Here is a 19,861-nt window from a genome sequence, read left to right on the forward strand (position 1 = left end):
TACAACCTTTTGATTGTCCTATGGCTACCTTCATTTTCCATTGAATCATTAGTAAATGCATAAAGCTTGTGTATCTGCTGTTGAACTTGATGTGTCTTTCCTACTACACTAGCACTAATTAAAATGTTTGCATCTATTTGTGATTTTATAAAATACTAAATATTCAAAGTATTTTAATCCACTCACAGATTCACCTAATGTTGATTTAGTGCTTACACAATGTCAAATCCTGTACTAGTTCCTTTCATAAATATTACCCATTTAAATATTATACCTTCTTGGTAGAACGATATAATTTTTCTCATTTAGGATTTAAATAAACTGAGAGACAGAGGTTAAGAGACTTGCACCATTTCATAATCTTAATAAGCAGTAAAGACTAGTTTGGAACCCAGGTTTTCTGAATTCAAACCCAGAACTCATTCTACTATTTTGTCTGTCATTGATTTTCCAGGGAATTTTATATTCCCTATGAAAAATGTCATAAATATGTTAAAATTAAGATATTGAAAGAGGGAAAATTTGAATTTACCCATACTATTCTGGAAAAATAATAAGTATTTAAAGGGTCCCTGAGACTAAAAGTCTTGAGATCTGATATCTTTCCATTTTAAGCCCATGTCACCTGCTATCTATCATGCTATCACCACGGTCAAACAATTCATAATCCTCACAGTATGGACAGAGCTTTTACTGTTCTATACTTACACCTAACTTTATTTTGATTTTTTTATAGCACATACCATTTTTTTCTTTGTATTATAATTGGTTAACTATTTCTTCTGTTATACTTTTAACACCATGAAACAAATTCTCTGTCTTGTATATCTTTGTACCCCTTATAGTGTGCTAGCATAATGACTTATAATTAATAAATTCTGAGAGAATATTTGATATGTGATTAAATGCATTTTTCTCAAACACATAATTATAATGTTTTAAGTATATATATAAGATTTTGTATGTAGAGCTTTGCAGATGAGGTATGATAGAGTCAGTATTTTAAAACTATTTGTTTACTTTCAAATTTTTGGCAGCATGTGGTATCTTTGCTATATTTCTTACCATATATTTTATGTTGACTTCTATCACATTATGCTATTGATATTTATATTAATTTTATTGATTTATAATACTAACTGACATTTAAACAATGTTTTTTCGAAATTATTGTCATTAATTAAATTTTAGTTCATTAGGGTAAGGCTCACAGAATGGCAGGCTATTCAGTCTTCCATGAAAAGAAATGAAAATGCTAGCAAAAATTGAAAATTTCCAGAATTCTAGAAAGCTACCAAGGCTTACAACAATCTGACAAGTCTTTATTGAAGAAAAACCGCTGAATTTTAGTAAGAATAGCAAAGTTTGTGGCATTTTAATTTGGCCTGCTCCCATTTCCTTCTCACCAGCTCCGCAGTAGCCTTGAAACCCAGTTTCAGATGGGTCCCTGGACAAGATAAGTCATGAAACCTAGAGGGCCCACTGTTTAGTTTGCTAGCTGCTGATGCAATATACCAGAAATGGAATGGTTTTTAGAAAGGGGAATATAATAAGTTGCTAGCTTACAGTTCTAAGGCCAAGAAAATGTCCCAGTTACAACAAATCTATAGAAATGTCCAATCAAAGGCATCCAGGTAAAGATAACTCCATTCAAGAAGGCCAGTGAAATTCAGGGTTTCTCTCTAGTGAGAAGGCACATGGCGAACACAGTCACAGTTTCTCTCTCATCTGGAAAGGCACACAGTAAACATGGTCAGGGTTCCTCTCTCATCTGGAAGGGCACATGGCAAACATGGTGTTATCTGCTAGCTTCTTCTCCTGGCTTCCTGTTTCCTGAAGCTCCCCAGGAGGCGTTTTCCTTCTTCATCTCCAAAGGTTGCTGGCTGGTGGACTCTGCTTCCTTGTGGCTATGTCATTCTGGTCTGCTCTCTCTGAATCTCTTTCATTCTCCAAAATGTTTCCTCTTTTATAGGACTCCAGAAACTTATCAAGACCTACCAAAATGGTTGGAGACATGTGATCACCTACTCCAGTTTAACAATCACCCTTGATAAAGTCACATCTCCAGGGAGATGATCTGATTACAGTTTCAAACATACAGCATTGAATAGGGATTATTCTTTCTTTAGTAAATGGGATTTTGATTAAAACATGGCTTTTCTAGGGGACATCCTTTCAAACCAGCACAGCCCACCCTCTCCTGAACATCAGCTAGTTCCATCTCCCTACCCCATACTATTGACAGCCCCTTTCTACGTGAAAAAGTTAGAATGACCATAGCCCAGATACCCCTAAAGAGTGGGATAGAAAGATCAAAGGTGATGGTAGACTTATACAGAGAAGGCAGGGTTTAACAAATGAATATGACTGCTGTATCATTAAATTTATATTTCTTTTAGACTCCAGTATCTTAGAGCAACTAAAAGGAAAAACCTAAAATTGTGGACTTGTAACCCATACCAAACTCTGAAATATGTTCTACAATAAATTGTTGTGCTGTACTTTGAACTTTATTGTTTTTTGTATATATGTTATTTTTCACAAAAAAGAAAAAAGTCTATCGTGATGAGAAAAAATATTTATACCTTCTAGCCTCCTATATTCTGGAGCAGCTAGAAGGAAGAATCTGAGAGAATTGCATGGTAGCCCATGACAAACTCTGGGATCTGTCCTGTAACTACTTGTTCAAGAGTGCTTTGAAAAACTATTGTTTTGTATATATGTTATATTATACAGTTTAAAAAAAAGGGGGGATTTATTAAGTTACAAGTTTACAGATATAAGCCTATAAAAATGTCCATACTAAGGCATCCAAGGAGAGATGTCTTAATTCAAGGAAGGCTGTTGGGTCGGAAAGCTATGTTGCTTTCAGCCTCTGTTCTGTGGGTGTTCCTCACTTCACTTCTCTGGGACTTGGTTTCATCTCTTGGCTTCTCTTGGTTCTCTCCAGGTTCTGGCTTGCTTAACATCTCGTGGCAACTTCTGCTGGGCTCCAAGCTTCTCCAAACATCCATGTCTCTGTTCTCCAAGTGTTGCTATCTGTGTCAGCTCTGCTCTGAAGTTTCTGTTGGGTCTGTCATTTCTGTTGACTTTGCCATTTCTGTGATTTTTCTATCATTTCTATGGATTCTCTGAAATGTTTCCTCTTTTGAAAGATTCCAATAAACTAATCAAGACACACCTGGAATGGGTAGAGTCACATCTCCATCTAATCAGAAGGGCACACCCACAATTGGATGTGTCACATCTCCATGGAGATGATCTAATCTTAAGATTCCAACCTATAGTTGGAAATCTATAGTAACCTATAGTACCTATAGTACTGAATCAGGATTAAAAGAAATGGCTGCTCCCACAAGATTGGATTAGGATTAAGACGTAGCGTTCCCCCACAAGATTGGATTAGGATTAAGACACATGGCTTACTTCTGGAGAAGATGGCGGTTTAGTAAGACGCGCGGGTCTTAGTTCCTCCTCCAGAACAGCAACTAAAGAAGCAGAAACAATACGAAACACGACAGAGACCAAAAAGACAGCGTACCCCATTCTGGAACGGCTGAACGGGCAGGGAGAATCCGCTGCGGTGAGATACCTGAGGGGCGCGCTCTTTCCCGGGCTGGGGCAGCTGGCGATCGGGTCCCTTCCACACACGTGGCTTCCTGGTCCAACTGGGAACGTTGGATAGCGGGGCCCTCCTGCCACGCTTGGCGTCTCGGGCCAGCTGGGCAATTTGGACCAGTACTCCCCCAAGCCGCGGTGGCCGGCGACCCCCCCTCCACGTGCGGTTTCCCGGGCCGACTGCGAGATTCGGATTGGCAAGTTAAAGGAGCCACAGCATCTTTTACTGGTGGGACCCGCAGACAGACGAGCGCCACGAGCGCCACCTACTGGGCAGGAAAAGAAAAACAGAGCCCAGAGATTTCACAGAAAAACCTTTCAACCAGCCGGGTCCCACACCCAGGGAAATCTGATCAAATGCCCAGACACCAGCAGAAAATAATGGATGATGCTCGGAAAATTGAAGATATGGCCCAGTCGAAGGAACAAACCAATAGTTCAAATGAGATACAGGAGCTGAGACAACTAGTGCTGAATATACGAACAGAAATGGAAAACCTCTTCAAAAACCAAATCAATAAATTGAGGGAGGACATGAAGAAGACATGGACTGAACAAAAAGAAGAAATAGAAAATCTGAAAAAACAAATCACAGAACTTATGGAAGTGAAGGATAAAGCAGAAAAGATGGAAAAAACAATGGATACTACAATGATAGATTTAAAGAGACAGAAGATAGAATTAGTGATTTGGAGGATGGAACATCTGAATTCCAAAAAGAAACAGAAACTATCGGGAAAAGAATGGAAAAATTTGAACAGGGTATCAGGGAACTCAAGGACAATATGAACCGCACAAATATACGTGTGGTGGGTGTCCCAGAAGGAAAAGAGAAGGGAAAAGGAGGAGAAAAACTAATGGAAGAAATTATCACTGAAAATTTCCCAACTCTTATGAAAGACCTAAAATTACAGATCCAAGAAGTGCAGCGCACCCCAAAGAGAATAGACCCAAATAGGCGTTCTCCAAGACACTTACTAGTTAGAATGTCAGAGGTCAAAGAGAAAGAGAGGATCTTGAAAGCAACAAGAGAAAAACAATCCGTCACATACAAGGGAAACCCAATAAGACTATGTGAAGATTTTTCAGCAGAAACCATGGAAGCTAGAAGACAGTGGGATGATATATTTAAATTACTAAAAGAGAAAAACTGCCAACCAAGACTTCTATATCCAGCAAAATTGTCCTTCAAAAATGAGGGAGAAATTAAAACATTCTCAGACAAAAAGTCACTGAGAGAATTTGTGACCAAGAGACCAGCTCTGCAAGAAATACTAAAGGGAGCACTAGAGTCAGATACGAAAAGACAGAAGAGAGAGGTATGGAGAAGAGTGTAGAAAGAAGGAAAATCAGATATGATGTACATAATACAAAAGACAAAATGGTAGAGGAAAATATTATCCAAACAGTAATAATACTAAATGTTAATGGACTGAATTCCCCAATCAAAAGACATAGACTGGCAGAATGGATTACGACCCCGCAATACCACTACTAGGTATCTACTCAAAGGACTTAAGGGCAAAGACACAGACGGACATCTGCACACCAGTGTTTATAGCAGCATTGTTTACAGTTGCAAAGAGATGGAGATGGCCAAAGTGTCCGTCGACGGATGAGTGGCTAAGCGAACTGTGGTGTGTACCTACGATGGAATATTATGCAGCTTTAAGACAGACTAAACTTATGAAGCATGTAATAACATGGATGGACCTAGAGAACATTATGCTGAGTGAGTCTAGCCAAAAACTAAAGGACAAATACTGTATGGTCCCACTGATGTGAACCGACATTCGAGAATCAACTTGGAATATATCATTGGTAACAGAGACCAGCAGGAGTTAGAAACAGGGTAAGATAATGGGTAATTAAAGCTGAAGGGATACAGACTGTGCAACAGGACTAGATACAAAAACTCAAAAATGGACAGCACAATAATACCTAATTGTAATGTAACTGTGTTAAAACACTGAATGAAGCTGCACCTGAACTATAGTTTTTTTTTTGTTTGTTTGTTTGTATCTTTTGTTTTTGTTTTTTTCTTTTTCTTTTTATATATATATATATTTTTTATTATTATTATTATTTTAATTTTCTTCTCTATATTGACATTCTATATCTTTTTCTGCTGTTTTGCTAGTTCTTTTCCTAAATTGATGCAAATGTACTAGGAAATGATGATCATGCATCTATGTGATGATACTAAGAATTACTGAGTGCATATGTAGAATGGAATGATTTCTAAATGTTGTGTTAATTTCTTTTCTTTTTTTAATTAATAAAAAAAAAGACACATGGCTTTTCTGGGGTACATAATACTTTTAAACTGGCACATGGTATCACAAGACATTCCAGGAACACTTAATGGGCATGAAAATTCATTTAACTTTTTTGAAGGCAATTTAGCAAACTAAGTGTATGAAAATATAAAATGGGCATATCCCTTAACTCACCAACTTCATGACTCAAAATTTATCCTGCCAGAAATATACAATTTTACAATTGTATAATTTGTATAATTGCATAATTATAATTTTGTTAGCAAAGTCAGTAATAGTAGGAAAAAGTGAAAACAGCCTAAATAACTATTCACCAATGGAATACCAAACAACCGTGAGAGTGAATGAAGTATATCTGTATGTAACTTGGAAAGATGATGAGGTTATATTGTTAGGTGCAAAAAGCAAGTTTGGGTAAAGTGCCTACCTATATGATATGATCAATTTTAATAAAAACAAATCTAAAATATAAATTGTATATGCATTTGAATATATATTGTAAGGGATCTGAACCAACAGTTCTCATCACACTGTGAACTTTGGGGGTGAGATATGGAGTACTTTCTCTTTAGTTTCTTATATTCTTAAATTTGGAGTTTGTATTATTAAAGGTATTAAATATAAAAAAAAACCAACCAGTTTAACAACCCTTGTACCCATGATACCGATAGCCTTGCAACCATCATTGATGGCAGACTTTGGAAAGCATCATCCTTAGAGGATTATCACAGTTTGTTTTGTCTTGCAACTCCATGAAAAAGCCCCAATTGCAAGGGCTTAGGGTTATTTCACCTCACTGGGAGCTAAGCCCATGAGAAGAACCCTGCTATACTCAGGCTGTATCTCAAAAGCAAACAGAAGCAATTATTTAATGTCATAGCTTCCTGAGGCTTTGATAACAGTTGGGGTAGACAAAAACCTTGCCAGAAACCTAAAAGAAAGAGTAAGGAACAATATTTTCATAAGGGGTATATTTCCTCTATCTGTTGAAACAGTTTACCATAAACTTGGGGTCTTAAAACTCTGGAGAAGTTTCTCTCATAGTTCTAGAGCCCATAAATTTGAAATCGAGGTTATCAGTAGGGCTGTACTACTTCCAGAGGCTGTAGCAGAGAATCTCTTTCTTGTGTCTTCCAGATTCTGTTGACTGCCAGTATCCCTTGGTCACATCATGCTAATCTCTGCCTCCTTTCCATTACCTTCTCTTGTGCGTGTATGTATCTGATATCCTTTTCCCTCTCATATAAAGACACTTGTGATTAGCTTTAGGGACAACTGGGTATCATCCAGGATAATCCCCCAATCTCAAGATTCTTAATGTTATTTGCAAAGACTCTTTTTTCTTATAAGGTAACATTTACAAGTTTCAGAAATTATGACCTACTGTCTTTGGTCATTATACAGCCTACAGGCTTTGAAAAGTTCTGAGATATTCTTGAGGATCTAGGACGCTATGTTTATGTGCAGGACTGTGCATATGCCCAGGAAAGATCAGAAAGTCTCTCACTAAGAATTCTATGTCAAGCAAAATTATGCTTCAAAAATTAAGAAAATATTCTCAGAGAATTAGGACATACCCAGTGTGGTGGTTCAGAACTTTGTACCCCCAGAAAAGCATGTTCTTAAACTTAATCCATCCCTGTGGGTTTGAACCCACTGTAAGTGGGACCTTTTGATGAGGTTAATTTCAGTTCAAGTGTGGCCCACCTGAATCAGGACAGCTCTTAATCCTATTACTGAAGACCTCATAGGGAAGGTCAAAGAGAGAAAAAGCCACAGGAAAAAGCCAGAAATTAATGGCATCCAGAGGTGCCAGGGTACCATATACATTGCTATGTGGCAGACAAGCTAAGGACTAAGGATTGCCGGCAGCTAGCCAAAGTTTTCTTCCTTGTTTCATCAGGACTTCTGTGGTTTGGTGGCAATCTTTGGGCTTTGATCTCTGTCACAATCATCACAGGGTGTCTCTTTTGTGTCTCTTCTCCCTTTCTTACAAAGACACTAGTCATATTGGATTAAAGATACATGCTATTCCAGTATGACCTCATTTTAACTTGCCCACTTTTATCTGTAATAAACTTATTTCCAAATAAGGTCTATAATATGGGGTACTGGGGATTACGACTTCAACATATCATTTTGGGGGATACAACTGAACCCATACCAAAAAGAAATAATAAAAATTAGAGCAGAAATTAATGATATTTTTATCAAATGATACATATTTGAAAACTATATATATAAAATCCAGAAAATCAAGATTTAGTTCTTTGAAAAGATCAAGCAAAAAGAAGACTTACATTTGTAAAATCAGGAAGAAAAAGGAGACGATGCTACCAGTCTTACTAAAATTGAAAGGATTATAAGGGAATACCATGAACAATCGTATGTCAGTAAATGAGATAATCTAGATGAAATGAGCAAATCCTTAGAAAGACAAACTACTGACCCTGACTGAAGAAGAAATAGAATATCTGAATAGACTCATAACAAGTAAAGCAATTGGATTAGGAATTACAAAACTTCTGAATAAGAAGAGCCCAGAACTGGATGGCTTCACTGTTAAATTCTATGAATCATTTAAAGGAGAATTGATACTATCCTGTCACAAATTTCTAAAACTAGAAGAGATGAAACACTTACAAACTTATTTTGCAAAGCTAGTATTATTATGATACCCAAAACAGACAAAGATATTCCAAGAAAAGAAAACTAAAGGCCAATATTGCTGATAATACGAAAATCTTCAACAGAATACTACCAGACTGAATCAAAGAATATATAAAGCACATTATGTGCCATGACCAAGAGAGATTTGTTCTTGAAATATAAGGTTACTTTACCATTCATGGACAGTCAATATATTATACCGTATTGAAAGACTAAATGTCAAAACACAGATTATCTCAATAAATGCAGGAAAAGCTATGGTAAAATCCAACAGCCTTTCATCATTAAAAAAAAGAAAAACACTCAACAAACTAGGCTTAGAAGGAAAATGCCTCAACTTCTGAATGCCATATATGAAAAGCCCACAGTTAACGTTTAACATAATGGTGAATGTTTTCCTCTTAAGATCAGGAACAACACAAAGATTTTTGCTGCTGTTATTTCTATTCAACATTGTACTGGAGTTCAAATTTTAGAAATTAAAATGAGACATCATTTTGACTTTCTTCTAAGCTTGATACATGGAGTCTTTAAGAATTATTTTTTTGTAATTGTAAAATATGCTTGTAAAACTTCTCTCAATTTAGTTATAACAATATTCGTTGCAAGTAGAGATGTCAAGAGTTCCCGGGCTACCAGCTGGAAAATAGAAGTAGCACCCATATATGAACCATATCTTCTTCTATCCTTTCTTTCTTCCTTTGCCTTTGAATATGAGTGGTATAAAGTTAAAACAATATAGAAAAGTTTCAGTTTCCATAATGATAGTGTATCTTATTTCCAACTAACCCTCCTCCAGAAAATAGTTATAAACTCTGGAGAAAATATAAAACATAATCATCTGAAGGCTCTGGATACCAACTAAAACTAGTTTGGATTTTAAGGGATTTCAGTTATTCAAAGAAGGACACTACACTAGGTGTGATCTGCATTTATCTGGGTTTTCCCTTGAGGGTAATCACCAGTGCATGCATCAAGGTATGATTAGATTTCAAGCAGTTAGCCACAGTTTATTGGCTTGAAATGACAGAGAATGATGTTCAAAGTGGTCAGAACTTTTAGAAATTGTAGGAGGATATCTTGGCAAAAAGGGAGCAACAGAACAAGGAGTCCTATATCAGAATGTAACTTTCCTCCAATTGTTGATTAACTCCTGACATGTGCATGTATAAAGAAGACTTCAGGGAGCTCTGCATATAAAACCAGCTCAAATTTCAGCTGCTGCCCACTATAGAGAGGGTCATGTTAAGTTGAGAGAAAAAGCTGTCAATCAAAACCAACTGTAGATTACTAAATAATTGGGTTCCCAGATAAGAACTTTAAAGCAGCCATTTAAATTAATTTTTTTATTAAGAAATCTTCACACACATAAAGTCCATGCATGGTGTACAATCAATTGCTTACAGTATCATCACATAGTTGTGTATTCATCACCACGATCATTTTTAGAGCATCACTCCGGAAAAAAGAAAAAGAAAGAAAGAAAAAACTCCTACATCCCATACCCCTTACTTGACGCTTGCATTGGCCACTTGTATTTCAATCTACCCAATTTATTTTGCCCCTTATCCCCCCATAATTTATTTTTTATCTATTTTTTTTAAATTTATCTGTCCATACAGTGGATAAAAGGACCACCAGAGACAAGGTTTTCACAATCACACAGTCACATTAATGCTATATTGTTATAGTTGTTTTCAAGAATCAAAGCCACTGGAACACAGCTTAGCAGTTTCAAGTACTTTCCTCCAGCCATACCAATACACAATAAACTAAAAAGGAATAGCTATATAATGCGTAGGAATAACCTCCAGGATAATCTGTCGACTCTGTTTGAAATTTCTCAGCAACTGAAACTTTACTTTGTCTCATTTCTCTCTTCCCCCTTTTGGTCAGGAAGGCTTTCTTAATCCCATGATGCCAGGTCCCAGTTCATTCTGGGAGTTCTGTCTCACAGTGCCAGGGAGATTTACACCCCTAGGAGTCATGTCCCACGTACAGGGGTGGGCAGTGAATTCACCTGCCAAGTTGGCTTAGAGAGAGAGGCCACATCTCAGCAACAAAAGAGGTTCTCTGGGACTGAGTCTTAGGCATAATTATAAGTAGGCTTAGCCTGTCCTTCTCAGGAATAAGTTTCATGGGGACAAACCCCAAGATCAAAGGTTTAGCCTGTTGATTTGGTATTTCCCATACTACTTGTAAGAATATCAGAAATTCCCCAAATGAAGAAGTTGAATATTTCCTCCTTCCTCCCCAGTACCCCAAGAGGACTGTGCAAATATTTTTTATTCATTGTTCAGATTGCTCTAGGATATGTTGGGGGCATCATACTAACCTTTAGTAACCAGCAAGTTCTCACCCCCTATACAGGATTCCCTGTACTTATGGTGTTCAACTCAATTGACCATATAAGTTAAATTAAATAATGCACTACCCACAATATAAATTTTGCACAAAATAAACATCTCTCCCTTTGGTCTCACAGAAGTTGAAGTTTTAAAATATGGACTAAAATTAATTTTAAGACTTAAAGAATAAAATGGTCATAAATAGAGAGCAGATAGAGAATGCCAACAAAGAAATGAAAATTATAACAAATTACCAAATGGAAATTGTAGATCTAAAAAGTAAAGTATCTGAAATGGAAAATATGCTGGATAGGCTAGAAAGCATATTGGTGATTGCAAAGGAAAAAATGGGTAAATTTGTAGACAGAAACTTAGCTATTATATAGAGTCTGAAGAAGAGAAAAAGAATATTTATTTAAAAAATTATGGAGAACCCGAGTGGCCTGTGGGAGTGCATCAGGAAGTCTAACATGCATCTATCTGGAGTTTTAAAAGGACAGGAAAGAATGGGGCAAAAAAAAAAAATTGTTTTTTGAAAAATGTAGGTTGTTTTCTGATAAATTTAACAAAAGAAATCACAAGCTGCCACATTTTGCTGAGACAATTTCAAAATCAAAGTAAATGGAAATATGTGTATATCACATACATGGATTGGAGGACAAAATACTGTTAAGATGTTAGTTCTCCCTACGGTGATGTACAGAATCAGTGGAATCCCAATCATAATCCCATTAGAGTTGTGTTTTGGGGATAGAGAAGGGATGGGGAAGAAATTAGCACATTAGTTTTGGAAGTTTTATGGAAATGCAAAAGGTCCTGGAATAGTTAAAACAGTCTTGCAAAAAGATGAACAAAGTTTAGGACTTGCTCTACATGTTTCCTTGGAACACTAGATGAGCCTCTACCCTTCTCTTCTACCACATGAGAAAATTAGAGCTAGATCATAGATATACATATAAAGCCTATAAAAGAAAATACATGAAAATATCTTCTGGACCTTGGAATAGTCAAATACTTCTTAGCGTGGACACAGAAAGCACTAAAGGAAATATTAGTATGGATAATTAATAAGCAAGGCATAGAAGGGGGAAAATATTCACAATAGGTAAATCTGACAAGCCCTTACACCTAGAATAATGAACTCCTGTAAATCAATAACAAAAAGGCCAACAACCTAATCAAACGTGGGCAAAAACTTATGCCAACAGATGGCCAACAGGCACAAGAGGCACTCAACATTATTGGTCATATGGGAAATGCATATTAAAAGTATAATGAGATATCTCACATTCACTAATTTGGCTGGAATTAGAAGGACTGACAACATTAAATAGTGGCTAGGATATGAAGTAAAACCATTGCTGGTGGGAGTGAAAAAAATTAATAAGACTTTGGAAGAGTTTGGTAGTTTTTATCAAATTAGATATCTATTTGCCCCAATATTTCCATTCCTAGGCTTTTTTACCTATAAGAAATTAAAACTTGTATTCCCAAAAAAGACTACATGCTTTTGGAGTCTGTTTAGGTAAAGCTTTAAAACATATAAATCTAATCCACGGTTGGGTGAGGGAGAGAGAGGAAGTGGAGATTTAGTGGAAAGGGGAATTGTAGAATTTAAGGTTTTTACATTTCACTGCATGTACATTTTATATTAATAAAATTTTTTAAAACATAAGAGTTGAAATTCTTATGTGGGATTTCAGATATTACTGTACCAGTGGATGATTATAGCTAACCCTTATTTAGCATTTATGTGCTAAGCAGTATTCTAAATGCTTTACACTCTCTTTTAATCAACTGTAAAAGTTAGGTTTTCTTATTATCTTTGTTTTACTGGTAAGGAAACTGAGGTGCAAGGGAGAGAAGTGACTTGTAAGGTTACACAGCTAGTAAACATTGCAGCCAGGGTTTTCTTTTGGTCATTCAGATACTGGAATCTGCAGGTGTGGCAGGTGTACTGCTTCTTCTTTCCTAATTTGTGCCCAAAGTTTAAATTGAGACCCTAAAACCTTTATTGATAGAAGAAAGAAATGGGATATGGATAATATTAAGATGTAGGTGATTATAAATAACTGCATTTACTTCTACATTCAGATGACATCTTTGTAATTATTTGTAATACTGAGAACACCAGACTTTGGGATATTCCCTAACTATTTGTAATACACGCTTTTCGACAGAGTCTTATATATTCAAACATATACATTTTTTATTACCTATAGGCAGAATTCCATTCTTCCTCTATGACAACTTCTAGCTTAAAAGAGGTTCTCTGAAAATGCTGCTTTTATCTTTCTTCTGCATTGAAGAACTTTAATGTTGGTGTATTATAAGTTCTCACATAAGTTTTAGATTTTTGTTTTGTTCAGGAGTAGACTTCTATTTAAAATTCATTTAATCTCTTTATTATTTTTATATTCATTTTGATAGCTGATGGCTCTGTGAGGAATTTTACATGAATTTATGATACTAATAAAACTTATTTGTGACTCTTTATCTCAGCTTCCCAAAAGTAGGTTTTCAATGAATTGCTAAATTTTTGTCTTTCTTGGAAGTATTTCCCCCCCCCCCCCCGGGAATTCCCTGGGTGGGGTGGGGGGGAATAAGAAACAATTCATATGCTAGATCTAAAGTTTCATTAAAATTGCTTATACCCTGTCTCAGGCATTTTAAGTGGGCCATCTGTCTAAACATCTCTCTCTCTTTTTTTTTTTCTGATCATTTCCTCGACTTATTCATGAGCCATAGGAGGGCTCCTTTGTAGTCTCCATGTAGCTGGTTCTGCCTACCCCCACTGAATACATCTATGTGCTTGCATAACATGTCTTTTCACTGTGCAGAAATTCTCTGAACTTGGTACAGATGAATGGCCCACTTTCTGAAGGCCTTTTTCTTCCTGCAAAGATTTGTATGCAGAAAATGACCTCAGTAGCTATGGAATGCAGCATATTATTCTTGATCATTTTACAGACCATCCATGTGAAGGTTATGATGAAGGATTGCTTAATGATTCTTTGACTAGTAAGACTGTTTTAACTCACTATTTCGCTCCTAAATGTATAATGGTACAATTGAAAACAAGCTTTTCCAAGTGTCTGATAATATGATTTTGAAATGTTTGTTATCCTTATAATTGAAGATGCTGTTATTTTGTTTGTTTGTTTGTTTTTTGTGCATGGTCTGGGAAATGAAGCTGTTGATTTTTATGTTTACACAAAATCCAGTTTTAAAATACGGTATTTAATAGGCAATATGTTTAAATTAGCATTTCTTACACCATTTTGAGTAAAATACTCTAATGAGCTAAATATATTAGCATCAATCTTAGTGACAATAATCTGACAGATTTCCACCATCAAAATATAGAAGAATTTAGTTTTACTGATTGTATTCATTCTGAATAGCTAAAGTAGGCAGGCTTGTATAAGAGCTCATATTTGATTTGCTTTGTAACTGTCCATGTTAATTACTTTTTACAGGGTTTTGGGTTTTTCTGTTTTGTTTTGTTTTTTAAATAATTGCATAATTGATAGTAGCTTTGTGGATAAGTGATAAGTTGTACAAATTAAATATTTGATCAGTTGGGAACCTTTTTTACTAGAAACTTACTTCATTAAAGGAAACTCTGTATCATCACTACAGTGAGTTAAGTGAAACTCCAAGACCTTTTCCTCTCTTTTTCAGAGAGCTATTCATAAAATTCTTCTTTAAGAGTATTTTGGATTTAATGAGTACATCTAATTCTTTTCTAAAATTTAACATATAGCTTTAGGTAAATATTAGTAGAAATATAAACATGTTTGTGTTTTTGACTTGATATCAGTATTTCAGAGAAATTATCATTAATGTAGCTTTAATGATTTTATAAAAATACAACATATTTACTTTCAGGGTGGTATTTTTTAAATAAACTTTACAGAATTTATAGTCTACACACCTAATCTGTACTTATTAATTAACTGACATATTTATAATCCATGCATTTTATTAAAAAAACAACAACAACACTATTTTCTAACTCATGTAAAGCCAGAATAAATCTTAGCAAATTTTGTTTGTAGAAGAGTAGACTCATAAAAGAGTTTTCACACTTTGTCTTTTCTAGGTATATCAAAGTTTTACTTTCATAATGAAACCTCTTTTCCCTATCCCATTAACATATAACCTTAACATAAATTAGAAAAGTGCTCCTTCAGAAGTTATGTTTCAGCTCCTTCAGAAGCTGGGGAGTTACCACCTCCCCAGCGCTACTCTGATCCACTGAAAATTTGGGAACAAGAAGATTGAATAAGTCCCCAGGTATATTGCTAGTAAGAGAAAGGACTGAGATTTCAACTTTACTATGTTAACTCAAAAGCATGCGTTCCTGCCACAAAGTACTTCCTGGAGCAGGTTATAGCATTGATGAAACAGATGGAGGTCAAAATAAAATAATGGAAAACTAATATATTTTATTTTTCAGTAAGCAATCTTATAGCTACCATCTGTAAGATTGCTTTTTGTGGGAAAATGCTTTTGGGTTTGAACAGGATGTCAAGATCAACAACTTCCAATTCCTGGAGGCAAAGGCTTGTTACATAACTGAAAATTGTCTCAACATTAACTTGGAAGAGTTACTTCCATCAGGGTCACAACATTTAAAAAAATATAGCACATAGTATACTTTAAATAGAAGAGGGAGTTCATTGAAGTTTCTCCTATAGTAATTAAGGAATAATTTATGAGAAAGGTACTATTCTTCTTGAGAATCTGTTTGAGAAGCAGAGAGGAGATTTCAAATAAGGGGGAAACCAGGAGTATAGGCCTGGAAGGGGATTAGGAGGAGAATGATGAGGATGACCAGTGACACACTCATTATTTAATTTAATCCTCAATACATCTCTGTGATGCAGATGTTATTATCTTAATTTTTTACATAAGAAAACTGAGGCATAAGTGATATGCTTAAGCTTAAAACTAGCATATGGCAGAGATGGGTTTTGTACCAACTTCTGAAAGTCACAGGAGCCTGAACTTGTAACCACTATTTAGTTTTCCTGCTCCATGTATAACTTGGCATGGTTTATGAAGTGATTTAAGGGCCTGGCCCAACCAAACATACAAGTCAGAGAATAATCAGAAATGAAATTGGATGCACACTTCCAGGTCACTTTCTGAAGCCTGATTCCAGGTACGGCATCCTTCAGCAGGGGCAGAAGCTCGCGGGTGGAGTGGGCTCTTCAGCATGTTTGAGAGGCACAAGTTGTTCCACAGCCAGGTTAACCACTGTACAGGAAGTGGATGTCAACAAATACGCCAAGTGCTGTGCCTGACTTCCTTATCGCCTAAAGCCAGTGGGAGGCAAACATCCAGGAAGTTCTAGTATGACAAAGATAGCCTTTTGAAATCAGTTACAGAAACTAGTAACTAAAAGTAATAATGCTTCCTTACCAAAAATCACACCTGAGGACCCTGGTGAAAATGAGCCTCTGTAGTGTGAGGAAAGCAGTGTATTGTTTCTGGAAAATGATGATGGTGCCCCTACAGCACTTGAGGACAGAGGCCTTCCCCTCAGTCACCATGGAGTGGTGAGTGGCTTTGTTTGACAAAGATTGGCAACGTCTTGTCCCTGCCAAAGCAGAGCCATTGCGGAAGCATCAGAGATCACCTCCGTTATGGAATGAGTCAGCATGGGAGGCAGGGAGAGTTCAGCAGCCACTACTTCAAATGGACAGCATCTTTCTAGATGATGACAGCAGTCAGCCAATGTTAGTGAGTCAACTCTTTGAAAATGTTGAACTCATGCAGGACCTTCTACCAGTGTCTTCACCTTGTCCTTCAGTGAACAGATAAGAGTTTGAAAAATGCATTTTAGAGCTAGAGATGGTAATAACTGACAAGGATGATGATGATGCAGATGTAGAGTATAAAATAATGTCTTTGCATATTTAATCAGTTAATTCAACAGTTTAGCAGGTTACAGGGATTCATATGAAATTTATCTTTAAGAGAACTTGTTTTTAAACTTTAGAACTGATCCACAGAAGTTGACAAATAATGCAAAATAGCAAATACCTGTGGAAGATTTATTGACCTGAGCTGCTATAATAATCTTTAAGCTTGTAAAGCTGTTCTCTCCATGTAGCTGCATTTTCTTAAATTTGTATGTGTGTGTATATATATATATAATGGTTTGTGTTGGCTGAGGGGGGTTGGGATTATGTAGTAGGTACTTTTGTAAGGAAAAATGTTCATTTAGTTATAAGTGAAGATTTAGTTTTAATAATCAAGTTTATTTTCTATTATCAGATTTTAATCGTTTCTTGATTAATTCAATGCCAATTCTTAAAGAATGCTACTTTCTCTGAATATGGTGCTGATGTTTACCTTGGAAATTTTGCAGAATGCATGTAGGAAAGAAATAAAATATATATTTTAAATATTCTTTAAAAATTGAATACAAAGGGTGAGGCTTTATTTTAAGGCTCTTGAATGCTAGGTAGGTTAATTCAAATTTTACTTAGTATGAGGTAGAAAACCACGGGATGATTTTGAGCGGGGGAGGACATAATTTTTGAGGATAGCAAAGATTTAAGAAAGCCAGATTCCATAGTAAGCAATTAGTGATGTTATTTCTGTCTTCATAATATCCATGAGTGTACAGGGTGTTGGCACAATTTTGAAAGTGAACAAAGTGAAGTCTATTGAGGTCATGTACATTGTTGTAGGACACCCATCTAGTAGACTTTGAGCTCTAGGGTTACATTCTTTCCCAAAGTCATTATTCCCTGGGCAGCACAGCCTCTCCGGTTTTGGGCACACAGTAGATGCTCCTTAAGTCCTTTTTTACTTATACCTTCAACTCTTTCTCCCCAATTTTCTGTAAGGTACTGGCATATATGAAAATGATTAAGGCATTATACTGGTCTTCCAGGAGCTCACAGGACAATGGGAAAGACAAGCATACGGAAATAAATGCCCTGTGATTTTTCTGATGTTAAAATAGTGGTAGGGTCAGGGCACGGCAGCAGTCTTCCTGTTCTCCTCCCTCTCCTCTCCACCCCATACCTTTTTTTCATTCTCCCCTTCTCATCATTCTTATCTCTCTCCCCTATATCCCCTGCTTCTTATTTAAGCTCTTTGGTGTGTCAAGCTTTATCTTTTGAAAACAATCCTCATCAGATTGCCCCAAAAGAACCTTCCATACATGTTTGGACAGTGTGATTATTACTGATAGATTTTTAACTTTTTCTTTAATTTTCACTAATTCCATATTTAAAATATTTCCTCATCTTCAGAAAACAAAGCAAGATGTAAGCTGAATACAAAATTCACCTAAATTATTACTCATTAGACTTAAGGAAGCTTTTGTGTTTAGAGGTGATTTGAAACAATATGACGTTTTCTTCTTGAATACACGGAGATTTCTTTTAAAGTTGTTTTTCAGGTTTAAATTAAAATATAACCTGCAAAACTTTTTCAGAACCGTGACTTATATTAGGATATGGACAGAACAAATTGCTATGGCTTAGTGTTTATAAATACTACTTCTCAAGTAAACTATAAGTATTTTAAAGATGAATATTTAAATTAGATTATTTCAGAAATCATTGTTTTTATTACTTTAAACAATTGTAGGAAACATGTATGTTAAAGTCGTTTGTATCTCTGGGTGCTTGACCCAATTTTTCTGGACGGTGTAATACTGATCCTGTGTTGGAAAAGACCTGTGTTTAGAGGACTAGCATCATTTAAAGATATGAGATACTTTCTTGCATTTTAGATGATGGTTAAAACCAGGGGTAGAATAGATGTTAGAAAGTGTTTAAGTCCTCCAGATCGATAAGTATGCTGGTTTTTAATTTTTTTTTCTTTTTTCTTCCCAAATTTTTTTTCTTTTTTCTAACACAAAACAGTTAATAAATATTTGTTGAACTCGTAAGTCATTTAGTTTTTTGGGGGGCTGTGTTTTGTTTCAGAAAAATCATGGTGTTATTGTACTATTGTATAAGAACTTTTTAAATTTGGATTTGTATTATTTTTAAATGAATTGGGAAATTTTTGTAAATTTTAGTGATAAATTACATTATAAGATAGCGTAGGTTTTTTTTTTAAATCAAAAAGTAATTTTAATTAGCTAATATCCTATCTAACTTACCAAGATAATTTTTTTCTGGGTAATTGACCTAATGAAGGAATATTTCTAGATCATTTTACAAGTAAGAGACTGTATGGAGGTTCTTTTTTAAAATATTTTTTTTCTCAACTACTATGAAAGTCAAAATAAAACTGAAAATAATTCTCCAGGCCAAAATCATGTTGATTCTGTGATTCATTTTATGTCTCAAGTTTAAGGCTCGACATAGTTTATTATATTGTGATTTTTAAAACTGTCTTGAACAGTAACCAAAACTTGGAAAGAAATTAATAGTGCATCAGAAAAGTTAATTTGTAAAAGATTGTCAAAATTATGAAACTTAAATTCATAGAATAGATGATGGTTCTTGGAATAAATGGTGGTAAGACAGTTATCCAAGAATGACTTCTGTTTTCTTTGAAGCAACTATATTTTTTCTCTCTCTGCTTGAAATCTGAAGAGCATTTTTCCCAAACATAGAACCTTTTTACTTACAATATGTTAAATGAATGTTAAGGAATACAATCTTTGGTAGTTTTGCCTAGCAGTTAATTAATGGAAATTCAATTTACTGAGAGAAAAGAAAACTAAATGATTAACTGTTTTTATTTTCTTTCTTCAGATTGCCTGTTATTAAACCACAAGTGCCTAACTGGGAGCTGTCAGTAAAACTGGGTGATGAAGTTCATACTGTCATAGCATCGAATAGTGGGCCAACATTTTCTGTGAGTTTTATTTCTTTTTTTGATAATCTTGAATTATTCTCAACCTGTTTACTACTCTCATGTTTTAAATTGATAGCATAGATATGCATTTGTTTCATCTTCAGG

At 35.4% G+C, this 19,861-nt stretch overlaps 1 protein-coding gene and 1 pseudogene across 6 annotated transcripts in view; both read left to right on the forward strand.

Annotated features, from left to right (window-relative positions):
• PCCA (propionyl-CoA carboxylase subunit alpha) overlaps positions 1-19,861 on the forward strand; it is a 626,991-nt gene that overhangs the window by 395,865 nt on the left and 211,265 nt on the right. For all 6 annotated transcript variants that reach the window (XM_077158589.1, XM_077158590.1, XM_077158594.1 and 3 more), the window contains one exon: positions 19,654-19,756. In XM_077158589.1, the coding sequence (XP_077014704.1) occupies positions 19,654-19,756 (103 nt within the window). The remainder of the gene's footprint in view (positions 1-19,653; positions 19,757-19,861) is intronic.
• On the forward strand, positions 15,274-16,846 carry LOC143679659 (UPF0688 protein C1orf174 pseudogene; annotated as a pseudogene).

The sequence above is a fragment of the Tamandua tetradactyla genome, chromosome 4 (assembly GCF_023851605.1).
Source record: "Tamandua tetradactyla isolate mTamTet1 chromosome 4, mTamTet1.pri, whole genome shotgun sequence".
Lineage (NCBI taxonomy): Eukaryota > Metazoa > Chordata > Mammalia > Pilosa > Myrmecophagidae > Tamandua > Tamandua tetradactyla.